Here is a 24,538-nt window from a genome sequence, read left to right as displayed (position 1 = left end):
ACTCCTCAGCTCGACCGGCTGCTCTGCTGAACCCACCAAGTAAGTTTGTGTTTTTATCAGAGAAGTCTTCAGATATCTGAGCTGTTAAAGGTTTCCAGGATCCATCAGAGCTGATTCATCGTTTAGATCATCAACAGGAAATATATTGACAACTTTTTAAATAATCGCTTCATTGTTTGTGTCATTTGATGTTTCAGCTGGTTGTAGATTATCTCTGATGTTTGGATGGTTGAATATTTCACCTCTGGCTCAGCATTTCTGACACTTTATAGACAAAATAATAATACTCAGCAGATTGATCAGTGATAAAAAGATTTCTCGGCTCATTTAGTGATTTTGATCTTGTTGTAAAGATGCGTCTGATCAGAGTTTATTTATGTACGTTTCTGTGTTTGAGTTAAATCTGTGGTTTCATGTGAGCGTCGGGTCTGCAGATGTTCCAGCTGCTGGTTCAGTTTATATCCTTCATAACGTTGCTGTGGTTTGTTGTAATTAGCTGGAAACTCAAGTTAGAGTCGCCTCAAGCAGCAGGAAATAAGCTTTTAGATGTGTTTTATTTCAGTTTAATGAATGAATCCAAGAAGAAGAGGGAAAGTTTGGGAGAAAGAAGAATCTCTGCATCATTTTAAAGTTTTCTGCAGTTTTCAGTTGTTTGTGCTGTTAAACAGACAAACTGAACGTCGTCCCGGCAGCGACGGCAGCTTCTCTTCCTGCAGGTCAGAGTCTGAAAACAACCTGCAGCAGTAAACCGGAGCGGATTCATGCCGATCGACTCGTATCTAAACTTTGTTTCATGTTTGCCTCCGGAAGAGCGAGTGAACCCTCGGATTCAGGAGGAAGTTCCTCTGAATGTTGTTGAACCAAAGGGAGCATCCCATTCCTTTTCTTCATGCTAAGATTCCTTTGTTTTCTTATGCAAATAGGTTTCTATTCAGGGCAGGAGGGGGGCGGGGGGGTCGGATGGGGGGGCGGGCACGGCTCCCAAGACGTGGGATGGAATCTGTGTTGGGCTTTATAGAAATGAAACCAGGCTAGAGGAGGCTTTGTTTTGGCCCAATGAATCAGTATTCTTTTGAGGGGAAATCTAAAGGGGCTCTTTCAGACGCTGCTTGGCCTCCTCGCCCCCCCCCCCCCCCCCATCCTCCCCCCCTCCTCTTCATTGATGGAGGACAGACTGGAGGCCTGCTGAGAGCCGGTTCTGCCTCATAAAAGGCCGCAGGAGGAGCGAGAAGAGCCGGATTTGCTCTGCCAGCTGACATGTGAAAGAGGAGCGTCGCTTTAATGGAGGCTGAAAGACGAGTCTGTCATTTCTCAGCACAATAACAACAGAGCAGAGAGGGGCTTTATGGGTAATTGACTCTGTTTTTTTACAAAGCGGAGCTGTGAGCTGATGGTGCTGTCGCTGTGTGACGCATCAAACGCTGAAGGAATCATGAAATAAATCAGAAACATGCAAAGAAGCAAACATACGTGTGGAGGAGAGGAGCCGTCTGTGAATACATTAGCCTACATTTATAATCCTGAAGCTGCTGCCACAATACTCAGATTATTGGGCTTAACGTTCTGAGATTTGGGGGGCCGAGATGAAAAGGGGGCAGATTTGATTTGGACTAAATTTGGACCATCTGGCCGAACAGGCCGAGCTGCATCACACATCAGGATCATGTCAGCAGAATAACATCAGATTAGGACAAAAAACACCAAAATAACAAACTTTCTTTGTAAATTCAGACAATTCTACATTATGTCTCTCAGATTAAAATGTAAAGTTGTGCTTTCTGTCTCTCTGATATATAAGTTTACATGAAGACGTGTGATTTTGTGTTTTTTGTGTGTGCAGAATGCGAAGTGTGATCTCAGTGACGCTGCTGCTGCTGCTGGCTCTGACGCTCACCGCCGAGGCCAACAAGAGAGCCAAAAACCACAAAGGTGAGACATTTAAAGACCCAAATCCTCTTTCTGAATTCCTGAATGTGACTGTGGTCCCTAAAGGCATCACATGTTCTAACCAGGATCACTGAAAACACACGTAAACACCTTGAAACACCTAAAAACACCTTTCAGATATCTGGTGAGATTTATAATTTCATGTCCTCTGTGTTTTCTTTGGGAGTTTAACATGTTGGAAAGTTTAACATCCTCCAGTTAAAAACTCAACTTTGGTGGATAATTTATAGGTTTATTAGAGTTTTTAGGCTCAATATATTAAGATCTGATTGGTTAAAAGTGAAGAACTTTGAATGCTGACATGTTTAATAATAATAATTATCAGTAAACACAAAGTGCAGCTGATGATGTCATTAGTTCTGCAGGTATTTAAACCAACCAGATGATTACAGTTTATTATCATAAACTATATTATTACATTTTATCCTGAGGGGAACATGAACGTCTGATAGTTGTTGACATGTTTCAGTCTGGAACATAAAATCTGACTTCAGTAAAAGTACAAAAGAATAATCAGCAGAAATGTACTTTAAGTATGAAAAGTACTTATTGTGACGGCTGTGGGAGTTAAATGGTTAATGGTTATATTGTGGGATAATTATTGTAAGTGTAAGAAGGATTTTAAAGTTTGAGATGGTTAAATTTGGTTTCACTGGTGATGTTTTTATGTAATTAACTCTGTCAGAGAGATGTAGTGAAGTAAAAAGTACAAATATCTAAAAGTTGCAGTAAACTGCAAAACTAAAGTAAATGTTTGAAGCCGGATTTGATATAAGTTCAAAAACTGAATGTAAGTTTGTTACTGATGGTTTTGACTCGATCTTTGCTGAAAACCACCAAACGAAACACGAGTCTGGAGTTGAAGCTGTGATCTGTTGTTTTATGGACCCGTCATGTTTCCCAGAATGCCTTTCATGACAGCAGGAATGCACAGAAAGGTTTCAGACTCACAGAGCCAGTTTTTCCCGTTGACAACTGAAGTCAACAAGCTGTAGGTGGAAAACAGGAACTCGAGTCCACTTCTGTCTTCAGGTTTCACTCTGCTTGTTTCTGTGATGCTAATGAGCTCACAGCTCTTTTTATTTTTTCTGAAATGTAACTTTAAAGCTTCTCTACTTTTTATTTTTGCAATAAAAGTGACTACATGTAATGTGGTGGTGGTTTGGCTTGTAATGAAGCACAGAGAGTTTTCAGCTGCCCTGCAGGTCCTCTCGGCTCACACAGCTAGTAGCATCGTTCATGGCGTCTCTTAATAAATATCACTGTGGTGCATCTGTCAGAAAACACTGGCGGACGCCTCTAAAGGTTCCTTCTGCTTTACATGAAAACAGTTCAGGTTCACACTTGGTAGATGTTTGTGGATTCTAGAAGAACAGAGAATTACAGAAACCTCACAGCAGTGAACTATAGAAACACACAATCAACCACCAGTTAGTGACACTGAAAGTCCTGTAAAACCTTAACCGTTACCCTATAAAACTGTCTACAACACGCTGATATGATTAATCCCTAAAGAGAGTCAAGTGGACAGACAACTGATAACATAGAGAGATTCCTAACTTGTGGGAAAGTATTAACTAACTATATCAGTTTTCACATTAGGAAATAAACAATAAGACTGTAAGAAATGTTAATGCACAGTTACAATTAAAACTAATATGTTCCAAATATGAGAAATAGCTGTTCAACCGACTGCTACGTCATATATCACTGTCTGGTCCATCAAGTCAAGTTACACATATTAAAACACTGAACACTCACTAATCTTATCTTTACAATGAAACCTCAACAAAAAATAAAGCATACTTACATATTCATTTATCCACATAAATATCCATCTAACTGTCCGGAGGGAACCAGCGGACGAGCCGGTAGACCAGTTAACACATGTTGCTGTGTGCCTGCTGTGCAGCTAACATGTTAGCCACAGCCAATTTATAAGCTAATAATGTGTCTGATGTTGTGTTTTTAGTTTGTTCTGCTGCCACCAAGTGGACAAAAATAAAACCAATAATTCACGTAGCTTTAATCAAAAACATAAAGGACCAAGAACGGAGCCCTGAGGAACCCCACAAGTTGTTACTGACAGTTAATGAGATGATCATGTTGCTGAGTGTCTGCTGGATGTGCAGCTGGTTGCTAATGTTGCAGGTCACAGGCATGCGACCATGCAAACAGTTAGTTTGATGAGCAGACAGGCTGTTGCTGCACTGACTCCTGAGGCAGCCCAGTATTTACTTCTCAACAATAAATACACAGTGAAAATACATTAAATTCCTCAGATTACTGTATGCAATTTCAAACATATTAACAAGTGTAAATGTGCAAAATAAACATATATTTTAGTAAATTCATTATATCAGTTATCAACTTAATGTACAATGTAATTATAGTAGACCTGCAGCTTTGAGGAGCAGATGGACCGCCATGATAGTAGGACCTACAGACGGCGCTGGACTACAGCTCAGAGGCACAAAACGAGCAAAACACTCCTCAAAACTGACTTACAGGCTCCTGAACTCCATTCAAATATTCTTTCATACACTTCTCGTGTTTTTCATGCTTAAACACGACAACAACCTGATAAATTCATTTTATTTTATCAGGTTTTTGTCATCAGGCTGCCACCTGCTGACGCTGTTGCACCAAAATAACAACACAAAGACTGAATAAAAGTCCTTCAAAATGACCAACAGCAGACGCTGGAAGACATATACGTCATATAGAAGTACTGGAGGTAGAACACAAACAATGCGACCGCATGTTTCGTGTTAGCACGTTAGCTGCCACCAAGTGGACAAAAAAACAATTAACGCAACTTTAACAGCGCTAATATTACAGGTTATATTTAGATCTGACTCCTGGTTACGTACATTTAATTCTAAAAGATTCTATGTGTCATGATTTATTATATTTACAGGTTTTGCTGCTAATTTGAATAAATGTTATTTCATTAAAGGCTTCATATAGTTTTGTTCTTATAACAAGTGTAAATTCAGTGTTTCTCAGCAGAACTCACTGTGTCTTTGAGGTCTAACAAACGTGTCGAGAGCGTTTCCTTCCTCATAAAACATTTACACATATTATGAGTATTTTGGTTAACATCCGTGTTTGCACACCAGTAGACTTCTTATTCTCTGCCTTTGTTGGCCTGTTTCTACATTTCCTGGCTCGTTGCTGCCACCTGCTGTTGATCAGGAGAAGCCGCCGATGTGTCGGGTAATAAAACTAATGCTGATGTTGAAGATGTGAACAGCAGGGGGCAGTAATGTGCTGTAAAAGACAATGACGTGCCATAAAAGAGGATGTGAAGAAGACTGTGAACTACAGGTTACACATCTGTTCATGTTTTACTAATTTCCTGGAAAAATTGTGTTAATTGCAAGTGTATAATGAGGGTTAGGGTTAGGTGTATAATGATAATAATTATTATTATTTTTATTAATGAGCTTATTTCCTGTATGCTACCAGATGACCCTTCCAAAGAAATTACAGAAGAATGAAGAATTAAACAGCAACTACTGTTATTGAAAAAACTAATATGCAACATATTATTTGATACACAAAACTACACACTGAAAATAATTTTTGCAAATTCATAACTATGTATGAAACCAAATATAATGAGTGGACACTTACCGACTGAACCGACCTAACACTTTTTTCTTATAATTTGTACCGAATTACCGTCTCTGTAAAATGAACCATGTGAAATCTCCTTTAACCCGTCAGTGTGTGACTCTGTGCTCCGCCAGGTGGGAAACATGAGAAGTCCCGGCCGGCGTCCGACTGCTCCTCTGCAGAGACGCAGTACGGGAAATGCGTCCCAGAAAACGGAGACTGTGGAGACGGTCTGAGAGAGGCCACCTGTAAAGATCGCACCGACAAGATCCACTGCAAGATCCCCTGCAACTGGAAGAAGAACATCAGTAAGACTCACACTCACTCACACTCACACTCACACTCACTCACACTCACACTCACTCACACTCACACTCACTCACACTCACACTCACACACACTCACACACACTCACACACACACACACTCACATACACTCACACACACTCACACTCACACACACTCACACTCACACACACTCACACACACTCACACACACACACACACTCACACACACTCACACACACTCACACTCACACACACTCACACTCACACACTCACACTCACTCACACACACTCACACTCACTCACACTCACTCACACTCACACACACACTCACACTCACACTCACTCACACACACACACACTCACACTCACTCACACTCACACACTCACACTCACACACACACTCACACACTCACACTCACACTCACTCACACACTCACACTCACTCACACTCACTCAAACACACACACACTCACACTCACACACTCACTCACACACACTCACACTCACTCACACTCACTCACACTCACACTCACACACTCACACACACACTCACACTCACACTCACTCACACACACACACACTCACACTCACACACTCACTCACACTCACACACTCACACTCACACACACACACTCACACTCACACACAAACTCACACACTCACACTCACACCTGACTGATGCCAGGTATAACAGTCTTTATCTATCAGGTAGATGATACGTAAGGTGAGAGTACTAACCCTAACCTTGTAATAATAATAATAATAATAATAATAATAATAATAATAATAATAATAAAATGTATGGATAGAACACTTAAAAACAACAAAAGCACAGATTACTAAATGCTTTACAAGGAAAACAACATTTATATTTGATGTTTATACATAAACCGACATGCAGCCACATTAAATTAAGTTTATGATCAAACTACATGTTCAGACACATTATAAAAGAGTTTTAATCTGCTTTTAAACTACAGAACGATCTGCTGGAGGTTTGATCTAAAAAGAAAAGCCAGAGTCTCAACTTGATTCCAGCGTATCTGAGATGGAGGTTCATTACATTTTAGGGTGAACTACTTTAACTCCTTTAAAGTTTCTGCTCTGAGCTTGTTACAGAGTCCATTAATTGTTTAAGTCTGTCACCATGGAAACCTGATGGACAAACATTTGATACATGAAATGATGAATTGATCCGCACCGCTGACAGATCCAGGTGTTGTGGTTCCCTTCAGGTGACTGCAAGTACAAGTTCGGCCCGTGGGGAGCCTGTGACGGCGTCACCAACACCAAGAGCCGGTCAGGAACTCTGAAGCGAGCGCTGTTCAACGCCGACTGTCAAACTACCGTCAGCGTGTCCAAACCCTGCTCCCCCAAAGTCAAGAAAAGCAGAGGTGAGTTATTCTCATTTTCTGACTGAAAACTGAATCTAAATTTGTTTCAAATTGAACTCAAAGTTTCATTTTGAGCTTCATTTCAATGTTTTCATATAATAATCACATTGAATTTCAAGCAGCTGCAGCCGAGTTCTGATTGGATCCTTTTACACAATCAGGATTTCAGCTTTAAAATGAAGTCGATAGAAACAACATGATTCATTCAGATTTACGCAGTTTAAATATCTAATAGCTTTTAATGTCTGACAGAAAAACAGAGTAAAACTAGCCAATAGGAGCGCAGGCACATTTGATTGGCAGCAAAATCAACCAATGGAAGGCCGTCAACTGTTTCTGCTGATCCGTTTGTCTGAGGTTCTCAGCTCGTTTCCTCCAAAAAGGCTGAACTCTCTGCAAATACGATGCAGGGAGTTTATTTCCCACAGCTTGTCTTCTCAGGTACCGCTGTGTCCTGAAGTACTCGGATACTTTACTGCAGTAAAAGCAGCAACAGAAAAATACTCCGTTACAAGTCCTGCATGAAAAATCCTCCTACAGTAAAAGTACATAAGTATTATGAGCTTGATGTAGTTAAAGTATTGCAGTAAAAGTACATAAGTATTATGAGCTTGATGTAGTTAAAGTATTGCAGTAAAAGTACATAAGTATTATGAGCTTGATGTAGTTAAAGTATTGCAGTAAAAGTACATAAGTATTATGAGCTTGATGTAGTTAAAGTATTGCAGTAAAAGTACATAAGTATTATGAGCTTGATGTAGTTAAAGTATTGCAGTAAAAGTACATAAGTATTATGAGCTTGATGTAGTTAAAGTATTGCAGTAAAAGTAGTGGTTTGGTCCCTCTGACTGATATATTATTATATATGACATCATTAGATTATTAATAGTGAAGCATCAGTGTTAGAGCAGCATGTTACTGTTGTAGCTGCTGGAGGTGGAGCTAGTTTACACTACTTTATATACAGTTAGCTAGTTTAGTCCAGTGGTTCCCAACCTAGGGGTCGGGCCCCTCCAAAGGGTCAGCAGATAAATCTGAGGGGTGGTGAGATGATTAATGGGAGAGGAAAGAAGAAAAAACAAAGTTCTGATACACAAATCTGTTTTCAGTTTTTGGACTTTTTCTCTAATCTTTGATTTTTGCTGAAATATTGGATCATTTGAACATTTATTGAAATGAAAGCATGTGAGAAGTTTAGAGGGAAAAATCACTATTTGGTGGAGCTGTTAACAACTCATAGACATGTGAAATGTGACCCCGACTACACACTGCTTTTTGTAAGACGTCAAAAGACAAAAAGGTTGGAAACCACTGGTTTCATCTTTAACAATGTGTTGTATTTTAAAAGCTTGTTATATTATCCATTGTGTCAAATCTTCATCCGAAAAGTAACTAAAGCTGTCAAATAAATGTAGTGGAGTAGAAAGTACAATATTTCCCTCTGAAATGTAGAAAGTAGCATCACATGGAAATACTCAAGTAAAGTACAAGTACCTCACAACTTGTACATCAGTGCAGTACTTGAGTAAATGTACTTAGTTACTTTGCACCAGTGGGACTCAACCATCTCTAATATAACACCATAGTGAACGGAGCGTGTTGGCAGGAAGCACTCAGACGCCTTAAAGACAAAAATCAGGAGAAAAATCACGTTGAACTTCCTCTTTATTTACCTGCTCAGGTTAACGACTGCAGACGATCTTTAGTTTAACTCACTGAAACGTATCATTACATCATCTCTTCATCTTTAACAGCTGAGACACGTTTTAACTTTACAGCAGTTTATTTCAGAACATCACTACGTGTGTCGAGGAGGCTGATAAAGAAAAGTATTTAAACAGTTTCATTCTGATGAAAGTTGATCTCCCTGATTGATTTTCGATCAGTGATGTCAGCATGTTAATTAACGCTCCTCTTCCTCCTCCAGGAGAGAAGAAGTCAAACTGAAGGACGGAGACGAGACGCAGAAGACGGCAGGTTTCTCTCCTCTTCCTCCAGCTGAACAATCGTCTTCCTCCTTTATCAAACACAAACAAACCGAGAGACTCCAAAACACACCGACCACCTTTTCACTTTGATTCTTGTATTTCCAGTTTGATGTTGTTGTGTTGATTAAGTGTGGAAAGCTTTCCTGGTGTCCTCCCTCTAGATGAATAATACTGTCCTCATAGCTGATAGTTTAACAGTAAATCCTGTTAGTTCAAAGCTTTTTACAGTAGCTCAAGTTTAAATTAACATCCAAGAAATGTTCTGATCTGTCTGAAAACTCTCCTCCAGGCTCCGGACGTCGCTCTCTGGACTGTTTGTTTTTAGACACATTTAAAATATGTAAAAATTGGGAAGCTTGGATGGATCTGTGATGGCACGTTCCTCTATAAAATCTATTTTTTGAAGTATGGATTATTGACGCTGCAAGATGAGACTTGTATAAAAGAACAAATTAAATACTGTACATTGTTTTGGTGAAGTTTGGTCTGTTCATTGTTCTTCTGAAGGACAAAATAATACACGATGATCCTGCACAACAACGCTTCAACACGTACGCTCACCACACCGACATGAAGCTGCACCTTCTTCTTCTGGTGACTTTCTGTTATTTATATCCTGTTCTGATGTCATGGTCAAAGTTGAGAGGCTAGAGGTGAACGTATGTAGAAATGCTGCCTGTAAGGCAAAGCTCAGCCCACTCTGTTCTGATTGGTCAGTTTCAGGAAGCTTCCTCCGGCTCCGGAGGCTACATCAACAAACTATAGTAGCAGGATTTCACTTCTCTTTCTCCTTCTGTACTCCAAATGTCAACTTCTTAAATCCATCCGTACATGTTTATGGACGTGACGAGCTGTGCAGAGCAGCCGAACCCTGGGTTTTGTCTTACAGGCAATATTTCTACATATGTTCACCTCAAGTCTCTCAGCTTCAGCAGAACAGGATATATATAACAGAAAATCACTAAAAGAAGAAGATGAACCCTTCAGTACAGTACTTGCTGTCCTTGTCTGACAAGTATCTGTCAGGAGATTCCTTCCTACAGGTGAGTTCAGACAGGAAGTGACTTCAGCAAACGTACCGACTACCCTGATGTTAGCTGTAAGCTTGTGTTCAGTCTCTCTTTTCTCCTGCTTGTCTCTGTATGTTTATGAAACGTATACATAAAGTTGTGGATTACAAGCACATTTAGTATAATCATATCTTTCTGTTGACCTTCTATGTAAACTCATAGTCATATCAGAGTTAGTCATATCAAGTGGATATCTGACACATTTACAGTCTTTGTGTTTCCTCGGACAGTGTTTCCCTGTTGAGCTGCAGGTGGAAGTATAGTAACAAAAAGAGGAACTTTGGCACTAAAAAGACTGTAACGTTGAAAGATATCTACTTGATTTGACTCATGTGGACGCTGAAGCTTCATATTAGCTTCAGATAAACTTTAAATACATGTTTGCACAGAAGGAGGACTGTGGATTTTGTCCTCCATCACTTCCATTGTAAGGTCATTATGAAGGGATCTTCTAATGGTCAGTATGAACAGGAGGAATGATTACAGCAAGAAACACAGCTTTAATGTTCATTTGAAGACTGACTGTTGGTTTAAGACTCACTTAAACAACTGTGAACTCGTCCTTTAATGTCTGTCTCAGCTAAACAAATCAAGTGTTGATCTTCCAAAGTTTCTTTTTAGTACAAACTGTCTCTTTATGTTTCTGTCCTCTGCAGCTCAGCAGGGAAACAAACATGGAATTTTGTACCAATCAGGCTGTAAATATGGCAGATCTCCACTTCACTCAACTCAGTTAACTTCAGCTGAACTTTAGACATTATTGAGCTGAATCAGTTTGATCTCAGCCAGTTTGGAATCATTACAGCAACCAATAACTCTCCCAGTGAGCATGCATGTTAGCTTTTAGCATGTTTTAGCATACATGCTAAAGCCACTCTGTGTCCGCTTTGGTGCCACCTGGAGGTAGAACTGAGCTTTATTAGCATTAATCTCAAAGTACAGGCTGACAGGAACTTCATGCTCAAACTCCACAGAGTCGTGCTGTTAGCTGGAAACTAGATAAATGACTTCCCTGATCTTAAGTCTGTTGGTGTAAAGTTGGAGTTATTTAAGGCCTCCAGGCTCCATCATTGCTGCTGCTTCTTTGATTACAAAAACAAACAAAAAAAGGTACAAGCCTTTGGACATGAGAACTGAAGTAAACTATGACTCCCAAAGTGCACTTCATGAACAAACATCCAATCACAGAGCTCACACTTTTCATATTCAGCTGTTCAAATCATTTAACTTTGAGACTCTGGATCAAACTTTGAAGTGTTCCGATACAACGAAGTTCCAGCTCTGATTCACAACTGAGGCTGATGCTCATGGGTATTGTAGTTTTTGGAGGCATTAGCTGTTCCAAACTGATGGGAAAAGTTCTAAGAAACAAAGCTGAAGAAATGGAAAGAAGAGAACATGACGCTGCAGTCTGGTGACATCATCCAGGAGAGGAAACCAGCAGCTGCTTCTCCTCCCGACTCTGTTCTGCAACAATGCAAACACATTCTCAGGCTGTGGAAACAGTCTCATCACTGACTGTCAGGTGACCGGTGACAAACGTGTCCTTCAGCTGAAACTGAGAGCTGCAGCGATGTCATCGCAGCTTCCTGCTGCGGCAGCATCATCACAGTTTCCTTCTGCAGCAAAGTCGCAGCTTGGTACCGCGACAGCGCAGCAGGCTGCAGAAGGTCTTCCTGAAGGTGGTGTTGCACAGAGCGTAGCAGCCGGGATTGATGGCGCTGTTGACGTAGCACAGCCAGTAGCCGGTGGTCCACAGCACGTTGGGGATGCAGACATGACAGAAAGTGGCGATGACGGCTATGATGTTGTACGGCGCCCAGGTGAGGATGAAGGCCAGCAAGATGGCCAGGATGGTCTTGGTGACCCTCCTCTCCCTCGCCATCACTCGACGCCTCCTGCGCTCCTGAGAATTGAAGCCGGGGAAGGCGGAGAACGCTGCCGAGGCTGCTCTGTGGAGCTCTGTGTTGGACGATGAGTCGTTCTCCATTTTGTCATCTTCTTCGCTGGTGTGCAGCACAGTGGTGCGAGAGACATGCTGAGGAAGAGACAGCGAGGAATCTGCCAGCTCGCAGGTGTCGCAGGGACTTCTGGACAGTTTCCTGTTCCTGCGGGGCGTTGGCATGCTGGACTCTGACTGGTTCTGAGAAAGCTCTGAGCCTGGGTCGCTGGTCACCCAGCTGCGTCGTTTCAACAGGAAGTCTTTAATGGACGGATTGGATGTCCTGAGCGTACCTTGCTCTGATTGGAGCGTGCTCAGTCGGCTGCGGCTGGCGGCGGACACACGGCCATACAGAATGATCATGATGAGCGCCGGCAGGTAGAAGGAGGGCAGCGTTGTCCCAAGGGTGACGGTGGGGCTGGCGAGGAGCTGTGTGTAACACTCTCCATCGCGGACCACACGTTTGCCCCCGGCGGACTGCCAGTAGAGGATGGCGGGTGTCCACAAGACGATGGACAGCAGCCAGGCAGCGGCGATCATCAGCCCGGCCATCCGGCCCGTCCGCTGCACCGGGTAGCTGAGTGGACGCGTCAGGCAGAAGAACCGATCCAAACTGATGATCAGCAGGTTCATGACAGACGCGCTGCTCACCACATGGTCCACCACCAGCCACATGTCGCAGACCACCGCCCCCAACGGCCAGAAGCCGCACGCCAGGTACAGCGTGTACAGGTTCATGGACACCAGGCCGACGATCAGGTCAGCCGTCGCCAGGCTCAACAGGAAGTAATTGTTGATGGTCCGCAGGTGACGGTTTACTTTGATGGACAGGATCACCAACATGTTGCCCACAACGGTGATGCCGCTCAGGGAGGTGGTTGCCATGACGATGAAGATCAGCTGAGCCGTGCTGTACAGGCATGACGCTCTGATTGGACAGGAGGTGTTGGTGCAGGGGCGGAGCCAGGCGGAGGTGTTCAGATCAGGTCCCATGTTTCCCTGAAAACACACACACACACACACAATCTGACATTATTTATTGCATTGACCTACAACACTTTGTAGGATATTTGACTTTATTATTTTCAGACAATGAAAACATATTGTCTGCATATACATCTTACTTATATATATATATATATATATATATATATATATATATATATATATATATATGTGTGTGTGTGTGTGTGTGTGTATATACAGGACATGTGTTCATTATAGAGTTTTTAAGAAACAACCTAACATGCTCACTATTTAGTTTGACACACAAAACTACACACTGGGTGTCTTATGTCAGTAAAAAAACAACAATAACAACAACAACAAAACAACCTGACCAACATAACACTTTTTAAAGTTGTTTCTTATCATTGGGACCTAATTGCCACATCCTCTCTGATAAATGTCCAAAAATCATTGTTAAACACCTGCAAATTACTGAATGAATGAAAGCACCTTTAGAAACAGCTGTAGTTATTATTGACTATGGGTGTAATAATAAACTTTATTTATACAGCTCTTTGTCTCCTCTCTGTATGTCATCATATTCATATATGTATAATAACAGTCAGAATCCTGCAGACTGTTTCACTACAAGTAAAATTCTACAACTACAACAATTTTGCAGCATTACTGCTAAAAAACCCCATTTTTGTTCATGTCTAGATGCTGTAATGTGTAAGAGTACATTGATTTAGTTTGTCTTGTAATTTACTGGATGATTAGAAGAGATGGTTCATCCAGTAGCTCATACTGGTCCCATGAAATTAATTCATCATAAATCATTGTGGTATTGTTTTTGTTTGATTTGTATTTTTCAGTGACGGTGTACACAACATGGTTTAATTCTGTCAGTAAAAAATGCAACAATTCATGAAATCAAGTTAATTTTACTTGTGTATTGCGCCCCACCCCACCATCCTTAACAGCCTATTAAAAAGATAGATGTCTTAAATAAGTGGAGGGAATTATAAATACCCACTAACTTAAAGAAATAACGTGTTGAATGATGTTTTCCCTTCTTAAAATCAAATTTAGGATGAATCATGGGTGGTAATTAAATGCAACACATCTGCAGTAAAAACAAATAATTTATTGTAATTTGGAATTTTTTCTCTGAATAAACTCAGTATTCAGACCAGATCAGGCGTTGTGGAGGTGTGGGTCTGTTTATTTGTGCTGTGAAACAATCAGAAAATAATGTTTAATTGATCTGATTCACCGGCTCTCTCACTACCACCACTCCCTCTCTTCATTCACCCTCTAGCTCGCTCGACCACAGCTGCTCTCTCTCGTCTTTTTTAAAATGAGTCGGGAAGCAACAGAAACATCTAACTTCACTTCTAATGTTATCAAACGAAGCGAAATGTCCTCCCTTCACCGTAGTAACGTCTTTGTCCTCCTTCATGGCAGAGTTTACAGCTCAACTCTGGATCAACTTTCCTGAATGATGAATCCTGTCAGGAAGCAGGAAGTGATCACACACAGGCCACATGCAACATGCAGCCTTACATCCAATCAAAGCCTGCAGATCACATTCACTGTTTAAAATTCCTCAAATTTCATAAAACCATGAGGACATCCCCTTTGTCACAATCTATAGGATGAAGTCACTAAAGTCGTGACTGTTGAATGAAAAGTAGAGTAAATCTTTTATTGATGACAGGTCATGTGACAAAAACAAGATGAAGAATTAATACATTTGTACATCAACTGCACAAAGATCCAGTAAATTAAAATACAATGTTATTAATTAAATTCATTTTCAGAAAGGTGATATTTCTTTTTATTTATTATTGAGGTTGTGGTGGGTGGTGGTGTGCTGCAGTGCGTTTTAATGAAAAGAGTTCCTGATATTTTGTCCACCCTGAAGGGAGGGGGTCTTCTTTGTCTTAGTAGGTTCAGTTGGAGACTCAGAGAGCAGGCATGAAACTCCAGCAACACATCTCCACTCTATTTAACTCTGAAAAGAAAATGTTTTAAGTTTAACTCCATAAAGGAAATAAATGACTTTGATATGTTAATTTTTCCTCTTTGCTTTGATGGTGTTTACATCCACAGATGAACAGTGTAGGAATTGTAGCTTTAGTTTTTATTGTAACTAAAGTTCTCCCTCAGTGGACTAAAGATCATTTGACCAATTTAAACAAATTTCAGTCATGAAATATAATATTTGGTGTTAAACTGTTTTCAGTCATTGACAGAGGATTTTTACATCTCTCCTGGTGATTCAACTGCAAACTGGACTTTTGCCTTCAGTCTGATTTATTCTGTTATTTAGAACATTTCTTTACTTTATAGTCTGCATATACAAACACATTGCTGGTAATATACACATTTGTGAACACAAAGATACAGAAATACAGTAGATATTATCAACTGCCGGTGATAAATGCAATAACCTTTATGGCAGAAAGACAACTGATATTATTGTTACCTAACATTGCTAACTTTTCTCAGAAAAAGATGGTTTATCTCACTAGCTGCCAGTGATAAAACACTTGATTCAGCAGACTGGATGAAAATTTTCAACTAAATTTGCCTTCGACTGCTAAGGGGCTGACAGTAATGTTAGTTTTGCATTTCCTACAAAAATGTAGCGAGTAAGCTAACATTAGCTTGTTAACTTTCATATTTTAGATTTTGTTTTCTCTTAAGTGATAACAGACATAGTAGCTTAGCTACACAGTAACCAATAAGTATTTTGTATTTAAATAAACAGTGTAACTTCAATAACTTTAATACTTACCAATGAAGAAAGCTATGGATGGTTGGTCGAGAGCTGGATATGTGGTGAAAGTGAAAACGGCACGTCATTGGCTGGAGCCTTGTTTGATTCTATTGGCTGCTGGAGGAAAGTGGTTGGATTTCTGTTAGAAAGGCTTTCTGGCAGAAAGCCCTGAAGGCAAACTTCTCCCATATGTGGGTCACTTTGGGCCCCATAATGACCACTAGAGGGCCCAAAACCCTAACCCTCACCTTAACCCTACCCAAACCCTAACTCAAACCCTAACCCTACCCTAACCCTGCCCCTCACCCTAACCCTAACCCCAACACTACCCTAACTATCCAAACCTTAACTCTAACCCTAACCCCAACCCTAACTCTAACCCTAACCCCAACCCTACCCTAACCCTAACTTTAACCCTAACCCTAAACCTCACCTTAACCCTACCCAAACCCTAACTCTAACCCTACCCCTCACCCTAACCCTACCCAAACCCTAACTCTAACCCTAACCCTTACCCTAACTTTAACCCTAACCTTAACTCTAACCCTACACCTCACCCTAACCCTACCCAAACCCTAACTCTAACCCTACCCCTAACCCTAACCTAACCCTACCCAAACCCTAACTCTAACCCTTACCCTAACTTTAACCCTAACCTTAACTCTAACCCTACCCCTCACCCTAACCCTATCCAAACCCTACTCTAACCCTACCCCTAACCCTAACCTAACCCTACCCTAACCCTACCCTCACCCTAATCCTACCCTAACCCTAACTTTAACCCTGCCCCTCACCCTAACCCTACCCAAACCCTAACTCTAACCCTACCCCTAACCTAACCCTACCCAAACCCTAACTCTAACCCTAACCCTTACCCTAACTTTAACCCTAACCTTAACTCTAACCTTACACCTCACCCTAACCCTAACTTTAACCCTAACCCTACCCTAACCCCAACCCTAACCCTAACCCTAACCCTGCCCCTCACCCTAACCCTACCCAAACCCTAACTCTAACCCTACCCCTCACCCTAACCCTACCCAAACCCTAACTCTAACCCTACCCCTAACCTAACTCTACCCAAACCCTAACTCTAACCCTAACCCTTACCCTAACCCTAACCCTGCCCCTCACCCTAACCCCAACACTACCCTAACTCTATCCAAACCTTAACTCTAACCCTAACCCCAACCCTAACTCTAACCCTAACCCCTACCCTACCCTAACCCTAACTTTAACCCTAACCCTAACCCTCACCTTAACCCTACCCAAACCCTAACTCTAACCCTACCCCTCACCCTAACCCTACCCAAACCCTAACTCTAACCCTACCCCTAACCTAACCCTACCCAAACCCTAACTCTAACCCTAACCCTTACCCTAACTTTAACCCTAACCTTAACTCTAACCCTACACCTCACCCTAACCCTACCCAAACCCTAACTCTAACCCTACCCCTAACCCTAACCTAACCCTACCCAAACCCTAACTCTAACCCTTACCCTATCTTTAACCCTAACCTTAACTCTAACCCTACCCCTCACCCTAACCCTATCCAAACCCTACTCTAACCCTACCCCTAACCCTAACCTAACCCTACCCTAACCCTACCCTGACCCTAATCCTACCCTAACCCTAACTTTAACCCTGCCCCTCACCCTAACCCTAACCAAACCCTAACTCTAACCCTACCCCTAACTTAACCCTACCCAAACCCTAACTCTAACCCTAACCCTTACCCTAACTTTAACCCTAACCTTAACTCTAACCCTACACCTCACCCTAACCCTAACTTTAACCCTAACCCTACCCTAACCCCAACCCTACCCTAACCCTAACCCTAACCCTGCCCCTCACCCTAACCCTACCCAAACCCTAACTCTAACCCTACCCCTCACCCTAACCCTAACCAAACCCTAACTCTAACCCTACCCCTCACCCTAAACCTACCCAAACCCTAACTCTAACCCTACCCCTAACCTAACCCTACCCAAACCCTAACTCTAACCCTAACCCTTACCCTAACTTTAACCCTAACCTTAACTCTAACCCTACACCTCACCCTAACCCTACCCAAACCCTAACTCTAACCCTACCCCTAACCCTAACCTAACCCTACCCAAACCCTAACTCTAACCCTTACCCTAACTTTAACCCTAACCTTAACTCTTACCCGAACCCTACCCTAACCCTACCCTGACCCTAATCCTACCCTAACCCTATCCAAACCCTACTCTAACCCTACCCCTAACCCTAACCTAACCCTACCCTAACCCTACCCTGACCCTAATCCTACCCTAACCCTAACTTTAACCCTAACCCTAACTCTTACCCTAACCCTAACCCTGCCCCTCACCCTAACCCTACCCAAACCCTAACTCTAGCCCTACCCCTCACCCTAACCCTACCCAAACCCTAACTCTAACCCTACCCCTAACCTAACCCTACCCAAACCCTAACTCTAACCCTAACCCTAACCCTGCCCCTCACCCTAACCCTAACCCCAACACTACCCTAACTCTATCCAAACCTTAACTCTAACCCTAACCCCAACCCTAACTCTAACCCTAACCCCAACCCTACCCTAACCCTAACTTTAACCCTAACCCTAACCCTCACCTTAACCCTACCCAAACCCTAACTCTAACCCTACCCCTCACCCTAACCCTACCCAAACCCTAACTCTAACCCTACCCCTAACCTAACCCTACCCAAACCCTAACTCTAACCCTAACCCTTACCCTAACTTTAACCCTAACCTTAACTCTAACCCTACACCTCACCCTAACCCTACCCAAACCCTAACTCTAACCCTACCCCTAACCCTAACCTAACCCTACCCAAACCCTAACTCTAACTCTTACCCTAACTTTAACCCTAACCTTAACTCTAATCCTACCCCTCACCCTAACCCTATCCAAACCCTACTCTAACCCTACCCCTAACCCTAACCTAACCCTACCCTAACCCTACCCTGACCCTAATCCTACCCTAACCCTAACCCTAACCCTGTCCCTCACCCTAACCCTACCCAAACCCTAACTCTAACCCTACCCCTCACCCTGACCCTACCTAAACCCTAACTCTAACCCTACCCCTAACCTAACCCTACCCAAACCCTAACTCTAACCCTAACCCTTACCCTAACTTTAACCCTAACCTTAACTCTAACCTTACACCTCAACCTAACCCTAACTTTAACCCTAACCCTACCCTAACCCCAACCCTACCCTAACCCTAACCCTGCCCCTCACCCTAACCCTACCCAAACCCTAACTCTAACCCTACCCCTTACCCTAACTTTAACCCTAACCTTAACTCTAACCTTACACCTCAACCTAACCCTAACTTTAACCCTAACCCTACCCTAACCCCAACCCTACCCTAACCCTAACCCTAACCCTGCCCCTCACCCTAACCCTACCCAAACCCTAACTCTAACCCTACCCCTCACCCTAACCCTACCCAAACCCTAACTCTAACCCTACCCCTAACCTAACCCTACCCAAACCCTAACTCTAACCCTAACCCTTACCCTAACTTTAACCCTAACCTTAACTCTAACCCTACACCTCACCCTAACCCTACCCAAACCCTAACTCTAACCCTACCCCCTAACCCTAACCTAACCCTACCCAAACCCTAACTCTAACCCTTACCCTAACTTTAACCCTAACCTTAACTCTAACCCTACCCCTCACCCTAACCCTATCCAAACCCTACTCTAACCCTACCCCTAACCCTAACCTAACCCTACCCTAACCCTACCCTGACCCTAATCCTACCCTAACCCTAACTTTAACCCTGCCCCTCACCCTAACCCTACCCAAACCCTAACTCTAACCCTACCCCTAACTTAACCCTACCCAAACCCTAACTCTAACCCTAACCCTTACCCTAACTTTAACCCTAACCTTAACTCTAACCCTACACCTCACCCTAACCCTAACTTTAACCCTAACCCTACCCTAACCCCAACCCTACCCAAACCCTAACTCTAACCCTACCCCTTACCCTAACTTTAACCCTAACCTTAACTCTAACCTTACACCTCAACCTAACCCTAACTTTAACCCTAACCCTACCCTAACCCCAACCCTACCCTAACCCTAACCCTAACCCTGCCCCTCACCCTAACCCTACCCAAACCCTCACTCTAACCCTACCCCTCACCCTAACCCTACCCAAACCCTAACTCTAACCCTACCCCTAACCTAACCCTACCCAAACCCTAACTCTAACCCTAACCCTTACCCTAACTTTAACCCTAACCTTAACTCTAACCCTACACCTCACCCTAACCCTACCCAAACCCTAACTCTAACCCTACCCCCTAACCCTAACCTAACCCTACCCAAACCCTAACTCTAACCCTTACCCTAACTTTAACCCTAACCTTAACTCTAACCCTACCCCTCACCCTAACCCTATCCAAACCCTACTCTAACCCTACCCCTAACCCTAACCTAACCCTACCCTAACCCTACCCTGACCCTAATCCTACCCTAACCCTAACTTTAACCCTGCCCCTCACCCTAACCCTACCCAAACCCTAACTCTAACCCTACCCCTAACTTAACCCTACCCAAACCCTAACTCTAACCCTAACCCTTACCCTAACTTTAACCCTAACCTTAACTCTAACCCTACACCTCACCCTAACCCTAACTTTAACCCTAACCCTACCCTAACCCCAACCCTACCCTAACCCTAACCCTGCCCCTCACCCTAACCCTACCCAAACCCTAACTCTAACCCTACCCCTCACCCTAACCCTAACCAAACCCTAACTCTAACCCTACCCCTCACCCTAAACCTACCCAAACCCTAACTCTAACCCTACCCCTAACCTAACCCTACCCAAACCCTAACTCTAACCCTAACCCTTACCCTAACTTTAACCCTAACCTTAACTCTAACCCTACACCTCACCCTAACCCTACCCAAACCCTAACTCTAACCCTACCCCTAACCCTAACCTAACCCTACCCAAACCCTAACTCTAACCCTTACCCTAACTTTAACCCTAACCTTAACTCTAACCCTACCCCTCACCCTAACCCTATCCAAACCCTACTCTAACCCTACCCCTAACCCTAACCTAACCCTACCCTAACCCTACCCTGACCCTAACCCTACCCAAACCCTAACTCTAACCCTACCCCTAACCTAACCCTACCCAAACCCTAACTCTAACCCTAACCCTTACCCTAACTTTAACCCTAACCTTAACTCTAACCCTACACCTCACCCTAACCCTACCCTAACCCCAACCCTAACCCTGTCCCTCACCCTAACCCTACCCAAACCCTAACTCTAACCCTACCCCTCACCCTAACCCTACCCAAACCCTAACTCTAACCCTACCCCTAACCTAACCCTACCCAAACCCTAACTCTAACCCTAACCCTTACCCTAACTTTAACCCTAACCTTAACTCTAACCCTACACCTCACCCTAACCCTACCCAAACCCTAACTCTAACCCTACCCCTAACCCTAACCTAACCCTACCCAAACCCTAACTCTAACCCTTACCCTAACTTTAACCCTAACCTTAACTCTTACCCTAACCCTACCCTAACCCTACCCTGACCCTAATCCTACCCTAACCCTATCCAAACCCTACTCTAACCCTACCCCTAACCCTAACCTAACCCTACCCTAACCCTACCCTGACCCTAATCCTACCCTAACCCTAACTTTAACCCTAACCCTAACTCTTACCCTAACCCTACCCAAACCCTACTCTAACCCTACCCTGACCCTAATCCTACCCTAACCCTAACTTTAACCCTAACCCTAACCCTAACTCTTACCCTACCCCTACTCTAACCCTACCCCTAACCCTAACTTTAACCCTATCTCTAACCCTAACTCTAACCCTAACTTTAACCCTACCCCTCACCCTAACCCTCCCCAAACCCTAACTCTAACCCTACCCCTAACCCTAACTTTAACCCTACCCTAACCCTAACCCTCTTACCCTAACCCTACCCTAACCCTAACTCTAACCCTAACCTAACCCTAACTTTAACCCTAACCCTAACTTTAACCCTAACTTTAACCCTAACCCTAACCCTAACCCTCTTACCCTAACCCTACCCTAACCCTAACTCTAACCCTAACCCTTACCCTAACTTTAACCCTAACCTTAACTCTAATCCTACCCCTCACCCTAACCCTACCCAAACCCTACTCTAACCCTACCCCTAACCCTAACCTAACCCTACCCCTAACCCTAACCTAACCCTACCCTAACCCTATCCTAACCTTAACTCTAACCCTAACCCCAACCCTAACTTTAACCCTAACCCTAACCCTAACCCTAACCCTACCCAAACCCTAGTTAGGAAACCCAAAGCTAAATGAGCAGTTGTAAATATTAAAAAAATATTTAAATTCTCCAAATCTGAAAAAACATAATGTCCTGACATTATGAGACAAGAAAAGAGCAGAAAGTGTCCTTCTGAGCAGCAGCTTACCTGTGATGTTTCACTTGCAGTAAGTATCAGTCAGCTCCTCTCCTCCGTCAGTTATCAGTCAGCTCCTCTCCTCCGTCAATTATCAGTCAGCTCCTCTCCTCCGTCAGTTATCAGTCAGCTCCTCTCCTCCGTCAATTATCAGTCAGCTCCTCTCCTCCGTCAGTTATCAGGCAGCTCCTCTCCTCCGTCAGTTATCAGTCAGCTCCTCTCCTCCGTCAATTATCAGTCAGCTCCTCTCCTCCGTCAGTTATCAGTCAGCTCCTCTCCTCCGTCAGTTATCAGTCAGCTCCTCTCCTCCGTCAATTATCAGTCAGCTCCTCTCCTCCCTCAATTATCAAGCAGCTCCTCTCCTCCGTCAATTATCAGTCAGCTCCTCTCCTCCGTCAATTATCAGTCAGCTCCTCTCCTCCGTCAATTATCAGTCAGCTCCTCTCCTCCGTCAGTTATCAGTCAGCTCCTCTCCTCCGTCAATTATCAGTCAGCTCCTCTCCTCCGTCAGTTATCAGGCAGCTCCTCTCTGTCAGTTATCAGTCAGCTCCTCTCCTCCGTCAGTTATCAGTCAGCTCCTCTCCTCCGTCAATTATCAAGCAGCTCCTCTCCTCCGTCAATCATCAAGCAGCTCCTCTCCTCCGTCAATTATCAAGCAGCTCCTCTCCTCCGTCAATTATCAGTCAGCTCCTCTCCTCCGTCAGTTATCAGTCAGCTCCTCTCCTCCGTCAGTTATCAGTCAGCTCCTCTCCTCCGTCAGTTATCAGTCAGCTCCTCTTCTCCGTCAATTATCAGTCAGCTCCTCTCCTCCGTCAATTATCAGTCAGCTCCTCTCCTCCGTCAGTTATCAGTCAGCTCCTCTCCTCCGTCAGTTATCAGTCAGCTCCTCTCCTCCGTCAGTTATCAGTCAGCTCCTCTTCTCCGTCAATTATCAGTCAGCTCCTCTCCTCCGTCAGTTATCAGTCAGCTCCTCTCCTCCGTCAGTTATCAGTCAGCTCCTCTCCTCCGTCAATTATCAAGCAGCTCCTCTCCTCCGTCAATTATCAGTCAGCTCCTCTCCTCCGTCAATTATCAAGCAGCTCCTCTCCTCCGTCAATCATCAAGCAGCTCCTCTCCTCCGTCAATTATCAAGCAGCTCCTCTCCTCCGTCAATTATCAGTCAGCTCCTCTCCTCCGTCAGTTATCAGTCAGCTCCTCTCCTCCGTCAGTTATCAGTCAGCTCCTCTCCTCCGTCAGTTATCAGTCAGCTCCTCTTCTCCGTCAATTATCAAGCAGCTCCTCTCCTCCGTCAGTTATCAGTCAGCTCCTCTCCTCCATCAGTTATCAGTCAGCTCCTCTCCTCCGTCAATTATCAGTCAGCTCCTCTCCTCCGTCAGTTATCAGTCAGCTCCTCTCCTCCGTCAGTTATCAGTCAGCTCCTCTCCTCCATCAGTTATCAGTCAGCTCCTCTTCTCCGTCAATTATCAAGCAGCTCCTCTCCTCCGTCAGTTATCAGTCAGCTCCTCTCCTCCATCAGTTATCAGTCAGCTCCTCTCCTCCATCAGTTATCAGTCAGCTCCTCTCCTCCGTCAGTTATCAAGCAGCTCCTCTCCTCCGTCAGTTATCAGTCAGCTCCTCTCCTCCGTCAGTTATCAGTCAGCTCCTCTCCTCCGTCAATTATCAAGCAGCTCCTCTCCTCCGTCAGTAATCAGTCAGCTCCTCTCCTCCGTCAGTTATCAGTCAGCTCCTCTCCTCCGTCAGTTATCAGTCAGCTCCTCTCCTCCGTCAGTTATCAGTCAGCTCCTCTCCTCCGTCAATTATCAAGCAGCTCCTCTCCTCCGTCAATCATCAAGCAGCTCCTCTCCTCCGTCAATTATCAAGCAGCTCCTCTCCTCCGTCAATTATCAGTCAGCTCCTCTCCTCCGTCAGTTATCAGGCAGCTCCTCTCTGTCAGTTATCAGTCAGCTCCTCTCCTCCGTCAGTTATCAGTCAGCTCCTCTCCTCCGTCAATTATCAAGCAGCTCCTCTCCTCCGTCAATCATCAAGCAGCTCCTCTCCTCCGTCAATCATCAAGCAGCTCCTCTCCTCCGTCAATTATCAGTCA

At 43.7% G+C, this 24,538-nt stretch overlaps 2 protein-coding genes across 6 annotated transcripts; one reads left to right on the top strand and one right to left on the bottom strand.

Annotated features, from left to right (window-relative positions):
* Window positions 1–9,932, top strand: mdkb (midkine b). The gene is made up of 5 exons (XM_042410731.1): window positions 1–39; window positions 1,841–1,929; window positions 5,703–5,876; window positions 7,092–7,250; window positions 9,178–9,932. Exons 2-5 carry the CDS (start codon window positions 1,842–1,844, stop codon window positions 9,195–9,197), a joined length of 441 nt encoding a protein of 146 aa, XP_042266665.1. The 5' UTR covers window positions 1–39; window position 1,841; the 3' UTR covers window positions 9,198–9,932.
* An 878-nt stretch (window positions 9,933–10,810) lies between these two features.
* chrm4b (cholinergic receptor, muscarinic 4b) lies at window positions 10,811–22,561 on the bottom strand. 5 transcript variants are annotated; one of them, XM_042410723.1, is made up of 4 exons: window positions 22,468–22,561; window positions 16,002–16,100; window positions 14,634–14,709; window positions 10,811–13,249 (listed from the first exon to the last, which is right to left on the bottom strand). In XM_042410723.1, exons 3-4 carry the CDS (start codon window positions 14,658–14,660, stop codon window positions 11,915–11,917), a joined length of 1,362 nt encoding a protein of 453 aa, XP_042266657.1. In that variant the 5' UTR covers window positions 14,661–14,709; window positions 16,002–16,100; window positions 22,468–22,561; the 3' UTR covers window positions 10,811–11,914. The 5 variants fall into 5 exon arrangements, 4 of the variants coding, with proteins under 4 accessions (XP_042266657.1, XP_042266658.1, XP_042266659.1 ...); XM_042410724.1 differs by having other exon boundaries at window positions 16,002–16,097; XM_042410725.1 differs by lacking the exon at window positions 14,634–14,709.
* Between the last annotated feature and the right edge of the window lie 1,977 nt (window positions 22,562–24,538).

The sequence above is a fragment of the Thunnus maccoyii genome, chromosome 5, assembly GCF_910596095.1.
Source record: "Thunnus maccoyii chromosome 5, fThuMac1.1, whole genome shotgun sequence".
In the NCBI taxonomy this organism is placed as follows: Eukaryota; Metazoa; Chordata; class Actinopteri; order Scombriformes; family Scombridae; genus Thunnus; species Thunnus maccoyii.
This window is presented reverse-complemented; position numbering and strand designations above follow the sequence as displayed.

Coding starts and splice junctions, on each gene's coding strand:
- mdkb (XM_042410731.1), top strand. CDS start 1,842: ATGCGAAGTGTGATCTCAGTGACGCTGCTGCTGCTGCTGGCTCTGACG. Junction 1,930..5,702: donor GAGAGCCAAAAACCACAAAG/GTGAGACATTTA, acceptor GTGCTCCGCCAG/GTGGGAAACATGAGAAGTCC. Junction 7,251..9,177: donor CAAAGTCAAGAAAAGCAGAG/GTGAGTTATTCT, acceptor TTCCTCCTCCAG/GAGAGAAGAAGTCAAACTGA.
- chrm4b (XM_042410723.1), bottom strand. CDS start 14,660: ATGAAGGAGGACAAAGACGTTACTACG. Junction 13,250..14,633: donor AGGACAAAGACGTTACTACG/GTGAAGGGAGGA, acceptor GTGTGTTTTCAG/GGAAACATGGGACCTGATCT.